Raw genomic sequence first — 8,790 nt, forward strand, 5'->3', positions numbered from 1 at the left:
TCCATGAGTAAGTAAGTAAAGCACTACATGTTTTGGTCGCGCAGACCGTCATCAGGTAGTTTTATAAATAAATTAATAACACATAAGTATAAAATTGACTGCAGCCATCTGCCCAAACTTGTTCCTCGCCCGTGGATTTTTCTACCCTAAAGATGGAGGCGATACGTTCCTCCGAAACGTCGGTTCACATAAGATCTACACGGTGCCGCATCCCAGAAGACGGCATTCTTCATAGTCGCCGCTGTGAAAACCTCAAATCTTACTACATTTCTGAAGTTAAAAATTTATCACGTAGGAACATAATGTAAACGTTTCAGTCGGACAACAGACCTGTACAGATGATGGCTAGGAAAGTATCTGGACGGATAGACATTATCTGTAGGATGCGCGCCAATTATACCGACTGAGCGTCGATGTCGCTAAACCATTTTTACTTCTCATGATTTGACGTATCCCAAGGAGAACAGTTCTGAAAAAGAAAGCTGAAATTAGAACGACAGGTTAATTGTATACATATCTACAAGAATAAGATTTTAAATAAAATATCGAGACTTATTTTACCATATTTTAGAAAGAAATGTATCAGTAGGACACGATGTACCGTAGTTGGTTGAGGCAATATGCTACAAGCTGGAAGGTCGCGGGTTGGATTTCCAATAAGGTCATTGGATTTTTCAATTGACCTAATACTTCCAGCCGCACTATGGCCCTGGGGTCGACTGAACCTCTAACAGAAATGACAACCAGGAATCTTCTTGCGGCCGGCGCGTAAGGCTGACAACCTCACCGCCATCTGTGGACCGATTGTCTAGAAACTATGGCAGCCTCGATGTCTCATAGTCCTATGATCCTGCACGGACTGTTATAGGGATAGCTTCACTTACCTTTATGTGCATCAGTTTACTATACAATGTAGCACTCACGCGCAGTTGCACATTCGGAATAACTGTTTAATCTGTTATTCAACAACGCTCTCAGTAGCATGAAAATACAGCGTCGCGTAAGAGGATGATACATGAAAGATTGGTTGGAAGGGATTTGGAAGGAAGTGACCGTGAACTAGTCGACGTACTATATCGGAACATATCTGTAAAGACTGAGGTGAATCACGGTAGTCGGTATCCTGCGCGAGATTTGAACGGAGCACAACCCGAATACAACAATTCCAACGTCGTACCGCTCAGCTCCTATCGTTATTTGCCTATTATTTAAATATATTTTATATCAATTTATATCGGTTTTGGTTAGGCTTACGTGAGTCTGGGTGAGGGCAGTTTAGGTAAGTTAAGGTAAGGTTGTTACATTAAGTTCCTGCGCAAGTGTAGTTTAGTGTAGGACAATATATTACTACGTAAGATTTTAGGTTTTCACGACGGTGACTATGAAGAATACCGTCTTCTGGGATGTAGCGCCATGTAGATACTTTGTATACCGACGTTTCGGAGGAACGTATCGCCTCCATCTTCAGAGTATAAAAATCGGCGAGCGAGGAACCAGCTAGAGCAGGTGGCTGCAGACTGAGTGACCAGTCGAAAAACACCCAACCCCCCACACAATCCTAATCTGGCTCTTGCTTGCTTCCTGCTGGCCCATCTATACAGATTCTTCCCCTCTCTTCTCTATTGATTTCCCATATTCCCAATCTCCCTACCTTCCTGTTCTTATATAGTTGGGTGTTTTTCGACTGGTCACTCAGTCTGCAGCCACTTGCTAAAGCTGGTTCCTCGCTCGCTGATTTATCTATCCTGAAGATGGAGGCGATACGTTCCTCCGAAACGTCTGTTCACACAGGATCTACACGGCGCCACATCCCAGAAGACGGCATTCTTCTGTGTATTACTATGCTGCAACTTACAGTGAGACAATATTAGTATTACAGTACAAATGGTATTTGTATAAGGAATATGGATGAAAACATGGTTAAAATAGAATGACTCCATATGTAATGTGATATCTGAGTATATTAAATACAGTAAAATGTCCTTACCCATTAACTTGTCTTCATTGTCGTATAAATATTTGTGCATTTTTGGGAAGTCCACTTGAGGTTTATAACCACCATACTCCTCTGGCAGGACTTCAGGTGGAATGAACTTGTGCACCGATGTCCAGTCTTGCCCGTGAAAATGGATCTGTAAGCGCGAGACTCGCTACTCTTGTGAAGAACATGTAGCAAAACCCAAATAAACGATAGCAAATTAAGGAATTTGAAATATTTGTACGTATTACAAATATAAAAAAAAAGAAAATATTGGGCAAGCATTAATGCTTAATGCGTGATACATTTTAGCATCCTATATCACAGAATATGTGTCTTTCCTCGCCCCCCCCCCGTCTGAGGATGGAAACAGACGCAGTTTCCGAAACTTTGTGTATGCTAGTTTTTGGAGCGGACGCTGGACGAAGTCCGAAAACCCAGTGATACTGAGTGTTATACACCATCATCAGAACCCCGTAGGATCTAGTGCATTACTGTGTACACAAGAACCGGCCACTGAAGATGATCCTAAGTCAGATGTATCCACTCAGTATTACCACATGCTATATATATAAGGTCCATATTTATTATTTTTATATTATATTCATGAGTTCCCAAGCCAATCACGGCAGCTGAGCAGTGTAAGGCATGAACTGTCGGAAGCCGGGATCATGGGTTCGAATCCCACGCAGGACATGAATGTTTAGTGTTTGTGTGTGTGCATTTTTCTGTGTTCGTGTACAGGTAGAGGCCTTGCGACGGGCTGATCACCCGCCCAAGGAGTCCTATCGAATTTCTACGATCTAGTAAAACCGAAGTGAAAAGGAGAGTTTCATGGACGTAGGCCAAGTCCCAAATTGGGGCTGTAGCTCCAAAAGAAAAACAAAATCATGACTTCCCAAACTGTCTTTCCCTATCAGGTTTTCCAAGTAAAACTATATACACACTGCTCACATCTCTCATGCGTGCTATATGTCGAGCCCATTTTCAAATAAACAATTAATCTCTTGTGTACATTCTGCACACCGACTGATTAATTATTTACTTCTGTCTTAGTCCATGGTGATTCAGTACAATAGTTACCAATTTTACGAACATGTTGCTTTATTCCCGAGCCGAGTAGAGGGTACACGATGCTGACTAACTTGTCCAAAAGTGAGGAAGTGTTGACCACATGAATATCAATTTTCTTCCATGGTCGCATCTGCAATCAGAAAATATACAACTATATAGCGTCTTATATATCAGGAAGTTACATATTTGTTAATTTGTTACTATGCAAGGTATTGTCAGATTATTTTCAAATTTCGTACACAGATTTACGATACTCATTTTTTAAATTTCAGTACGAGTTGCTACGAGATTTAAATGGATATTTCCTGAATTGCAGTGCATATTATCAACTGAAAAAAATTCGAGACCATTAAAACAAACATTCATAATATTATTTTGTTTATTTTTATGTAGATAATTGACCATTGGAAAAGGATGGGGAATTATTCTGATTTGACGTCCGTATCATCTGCGTGGGTAAGATTCACGGGCCACACATGTTGATGGGTGTTACATTCTACATGTAAAACTCAATTATACACCTTTTACCTATGTAAGAAGTGAAGAGTGCATAATTAATAGGAGTTAAATTCCTAATTCAACAGATCAAAATATAACAAATATATATAAAAAATTGTCCTTTATTTATATTATTTTAATCCTTAACATGATTAGATTATTTTATATTGTAGCTTGTAGAGCCGTTACAAGAAAACGACCGCGAGATAACCAGATATACCAGAACCGTTACTGGGTAACGCGCTTCGTAAAGAAAACACGTTCATAAAGAAACGATTTGATCAGTCAATAGAAACAATTCAAAAAAAGATTTGATCAGTATCTCCACAGAAACGAATCAACACGCAACAGTGGAGGTGCTGCTAGAAACGTTTTCTACGTTGGTCCGTGTCGAGGAGTTATAAGCCCTGCTCCTGTAAGATATAAATACGGGGACCTGGCCCTCCAGGTTGAGGGAAGTCTCGTATCTGAGACAGTAAAACATGGTCTTGAGTCCCGCGGTACTTGGACCCGAGAATGGCTGCGCTGGCGAGGCCAGCAGCAATTGTAAACGACAGATGCATTCTGTCTTCAGAGAGGATGTTACATAAGGACTATAGCAGCAAGTGTTCAGTTAAAAAAAATACTCATCATGAGTCTCAAGGGACTTGGCGCCAAGACGAACCTATTGGCGGTAAACCTCCAGTCGTAAAGTAATTCTGACGCTATCCAGTAACATGCTGTATTTGCGATATGCACTCTTGACGAAAGGCCAAGCATATTCATAACAGACAAACCCATCTCCTCATCAGAGAGGATGTTACATAAGGACTATGACCGCAAGGGTTCAGTTAAACAGAAAAAAATCGCTGGCTGTGAGCCTCAAGAGGCTTGGCGCCAAGAATGATTGGTGGTAAAAGACGAGTTGTGAAATAACGTTGACTTTGACTTCGACTTTTTACTTAGTTCAGTTGGAAGGGAGCTGCTATTCAGAGAGGAACTGGGCAAGGAAGCAGAGGAACAGCCACTGCTGGAACCGCTACGAAGCAATTACAAGGGAAGACACTGTGGCCTGGAAAAAATTGGCGTGTGCTCTAGTGATTTGTAAAGTGTGGAAATTAGCGACAGCGCTATAATTACTGGTAGTTATGAGTTATGCGTATAAGTGACCAATAAATCCAATCCAAAATCCCGTAGAGAATCACTCATACATGGGACAATATTGTAAGTGTACCCCCACGCAACACATGACTCTGTTATATATTTACTGAAAGCGGTTTGAAAGCGTTGGCCGGTGGGATGAGGCATCACGACCGGATTATGTCTTCCAATGTCGTAGAAAATACTAACGAAATATGCAAGAAAGGAAGGGAGTTCGGGAAGATGGAAGAAACAAACAAGAATGGAAGGCGACGACATGGAAATTAAGCAAATTTTAGGCTACATGCACTACATTTCTCTGTTGCCCAGGGCACGTCGTATCACTTGTGTGCCGATGATTTAGCAAGTGGACGAATGACAAACCCAGTCACATGCGTGCTATTTGAAGTTGACTGTTACCTCTTCCTTTAGTGCACTTATTATCGTCACTTTAGGAGTCAGGAATTTAAAAAGTCTCATAGGAAGACCGCCCAGATCTAGAATGATCGCAATTCCGTTCTTCTGGGTCTCTTCTTCGTCCATCGCCAGTTCCATCCATAAGTCATTCAGTCTGACGCATTCCATGACGGACGTCTTGTTGGTGTCGATATCACCTGTCCAATAAAACACACATTCACAGCACTAATAACCATCAGCAGCGACAACCATTAAGCTATTTGCTATCTTTCTTGTCTGATCACTCTTATATTCACAAGTACTGGAACATCAGCATATTATCAGTCCTGGTAGGACAGAACTGTTTAGTTTTAAAAGTATTGTTGATATATGATGACGTTCAATTGTCCCTCTTTCCAGTCTAAACCCTGTTACAGATGTTCGTTGAATTTCAGTTGTATTCGATAAAAGTTATGCAATTCTGTAATAGAAAATGTATTTAATACATTTTCTCGGTCATCCTTTTAGAGATACAATTTATCTGTATTCTCCTAGAAAACACATTGAATTCAGCGCCTGAATTTCATCATGATAATTTGTTGACTTTCATATCAAGGAAGAGAAAACTTAACTTAGAAAACTTAAAAGTTTGTAGAAATATAAAGTAGAGAAGAATTCCTAAATTCTGATAAAGTAAAACAAATTATATTTAAGATTTATTCATACAAGAAGTATATATTACCTAAAGACTGCTTAAGTAAAATACATTGTCTACGTGTCAGCGAGACCAATTTGTTTGGCTTACCCAATTTGGCCAAAATTAAACGACGTCCAGTTTCATCTCTGTCCTCCAGAATTGTGATGAAATTTTGTGAAAGAAGTTCCTTGTATTCCGAAGGAGATTTGCTGCAAAAATATTTCTCGTGTTTGGCCTTAAATTTGTAGACTTTCACCATCTGCAAATGAGTTTAGCTCCTGTATTTATTTATTTATTCCTTGATCGTGGCATTGCAAGAAAATGGTTTCCAGTGACATTTGACACGTGCCACTAGCGTGTTCGTGGCCTCTTAATTGTTACTCTCCTATAACAGATAAGCCCATAAAATTTCTAACTCACGATTAAGCATAGAATTTACAGGTCAAATTAAGGGTAATTATTCCCTTTTAATTATAATCGCTTGTCTCTCTTTTCTTACTATAGGAACCATCAGTGATATCCTTCATTCATCATCATCTGCCGAGCAGTCCAGCACACATTAAAATATCTAAAATCTCAATTCTCTTTTGTATGATACATGAGTCTATTCATTTAAGGAGTTCTAAATTAATTTTACCTTAGCCTTGTGTGTTTCTACGGTTTGAAATATTTGAAAGCTCCATCTATGCCCAAGTTGTAAGGTCTACAGAGCCAAATGAATTTTCCAAATAATCAGTGTGGGGTTGTTTGGAAACCCTCCATTATATCTGGGCAGCATTCGTACAATTTATATTTTTTAAATTATTTAAGAGTAATTTGTGTCTCCGGGGGTTCATGTCTCTTAAGGTTCCAAAGTTTGAGCTAATATTTTTTTTTATAAACAAGATATACCAATAGAAGCCTACTCCATAATAAACTAACACCATGGAACAAAGCCCATCTTGAGAAGTCAGTAAAGCTAGTCGAGAAATTCTTTGTAATTTTTGCAGTCATAACGTTCACTGCCGTGTTTACAACAGCCAGCAAATTACTCCTTATCGGGAGTCAAATAAATCCAGCCCACACAATCCTACATTAATTCTTTAAGATCCACTTACTACTACCTCCATATAAGACTATGTTTCCCAAAAGATCCATTTCCTTCAGGCTTTCAGTACATCACCATCAATTATTCGAAATATGATTTACTTTCGCACCTTTTCAAAAGCTTCTTTAGGCCTGAAATCGCTGGCCCTCAGGTATCGTAACATGAAACTGTCGTCCTTTCTCACTTTCAGCTTCTTTTCCTCTGAAAAAAGGAGACACTTTTAGTGCAGAACATACGAAACTTACCGCCAGTTCATTCACTAAGCGTTCAAAGGAAGTGGAATAAATTCAGCGGCTTTCCACGGCAGTAAGACCGTACTGTATGAGATCTGAAATTGTCACTCTCTACAGAGTTACTTAGAGAACGTGCAAATCATTCACGATTTTCTAAAGACCAACTAAAAGAGATCATGAGATTATGAATGTAAAAAATAGGTTTGTTGGCTTTAAACAAATACTCGTATTTCCACTATATTACGACATGACACCTGAAAGCCGGAATATGACCTTCTGGTGGCCGGCCCTTCGCTGAGCACATAACCATGGCAAAGCGGAAGAGACTGTTGCTGGACAACGGTCTGGTAAACACACATTACTGTGGCAACGGATACGCAGTTTACAAAGGAAGAACCGTTCAAGTGTATGTTCTGTTTACGGTCCGCACTGGGTCATACATGGACACGTAACTGATTTTCCAAATACATTCCAAACCTGTATCTAGTCACGAATATAGGACAATATTGTGACATGAGGGCTGCAGGCCGGAACAGTAGAGCCAGAAGAGACGACTATTGCTAAGCAACGACGTGGTAAATATCCCTCCGAAGCAACGAATGCACATGCAACAATAGAGGAACTATTGAACCACTGCTAGGCAACGCGGTGTTTTTATGGTGTCCGTGCCATGGTTATATAATAAGGTAGCGCGGCAACGAATCTGAGACAGTAAAATATGGTTGCGAGTCCCAAGAGACTCGGACCCGAAAATGACTGCGCTGGCGAGGACCAGCAGCAATTGTATACGACAGACTAGTCCAATCGTCAGAGAGAGCGCCCCAAATCAACAAACCCGTAACTGTCTTACAGTAATAAAAATCTGGTCTTAAGCCCAAGGGGGGTGCTTTATTCCAAGATAGACTGGCCGACGGGCAGTCGGTCGTATCACAAGACTCGACTCACAGGAGTGAGTGAAGAAGAGATATCCAGAATTCGAGAGACTAGAGACCTGTCCGAGATTCAGACAACAGTGACAGATTCAACAGACAGACGTCGTTCAAGGAAGTTCAAGATGTGAGCTGGAATTCTTCGTTCGCCGTTCGTCAAAGCGGAAGAGCAGACGCTCGTGGTCCAGTAAGGAATGGAGCGAGTCGTAGACAGACATTGATTGTGTGAGCCGTTATAATCAAGTGTAATTTTAATAGAGGCGTCCAATAAATCCAGTCATCAAATCTACAACCCATTAATATCAGTCACACTACCCCTTATACGTGACAATATGATATAAGATAATATCGACCTCACCTGAAACTAGATCACGCAAACTGCTTATTACATCATGAAGTTTTCCCTCGTTATATTCTATGTTCCTCTCATCGGGTGCATGAGCTCCAGACGAAGAATTAGATTTGCCCTTCTTCGACATCTTCACTGCACCACATCTACTTCTCTGTTACAATCATTCGTAAACATATTTCGCTAAGCAGGCTACCTAGAGAAGACAATCGCAGATATTATCTTCCTATTAAGCTATGTTATCTTATCGTATTATACACTAGTAGATAAAGACACTTTATTCGTTTCAAATAAATAAGTCACGGAGTCAGAATTGTTGGGTTTTTTTTTTTGGACTTTGTTTCGAATTTGGACTTAGATCCAGTTTGCGAAACTTTGTGTTCTCTAGGTTTTAGAACACCGGACGATGGACAAAGCCCGAAATACCAGT

At 40.2% G+C, this 8,790-nt stretch overlaps 1 protein-coding gene across 2 annotated transcripts; it reads right to left on the reverse strand.

Moving 5' to 3' along the window:
• LOC111871687 (alpha-tocopherol transfer protein-like) lies at positions 1 to 8,790 on the reverse strand. Of its 2 annotated transcripts, XM_023864950.2 has the most exons (7): positions 8,370 to 8,790; positions 6,959 to 7,050; positions 5,871 to 6,021; positions 5,090 to 5,283; positions 3,075 to 3,182; positions 1,988 to 2,132; positions 1 to 469 (listed from the first exon to the last, which is right to left on the reverse strand). In XM_023864950.2, exons 1-7 carry the CDS (start codon positions 8,488 to 8,490, stop codon positions 438 to 440), a joined length of 843 nt encoding a protein of 280 aa, XP_023720718.1. In that variant the 5' UTR covers positions 8,491 to 8,790; the 3' UTR covers positions 1 to 437. The 2 variants fall into 2 exon arrangements, with proteins under 2 accessions (XP_023720718.1, XP_033610244.1); XM_033754353.1 differs by lacking the exon at positions 1 to 469 and having other exon boundaries at positions 2,001 to 2,132; positions 3,062 to 3,182; positions 8,370 to 8,789.

The sequence above is a fragment of the Cryptotermes secundus genome, unplaced genomic scaffold, assembly GCF_002891405.2.
Source record: "Cryptotermes secundus unplaced genomic scaffold, Csec_1.0 scaffold262, whole genome shotgun sequence".
NCBI classification, from domain to species: Eukaryota; Metazoa; Arthropoda; class Insecta; order Blattodea; family Kalotermitidae; genus Cryptotermes; species Cryptotermes secundus.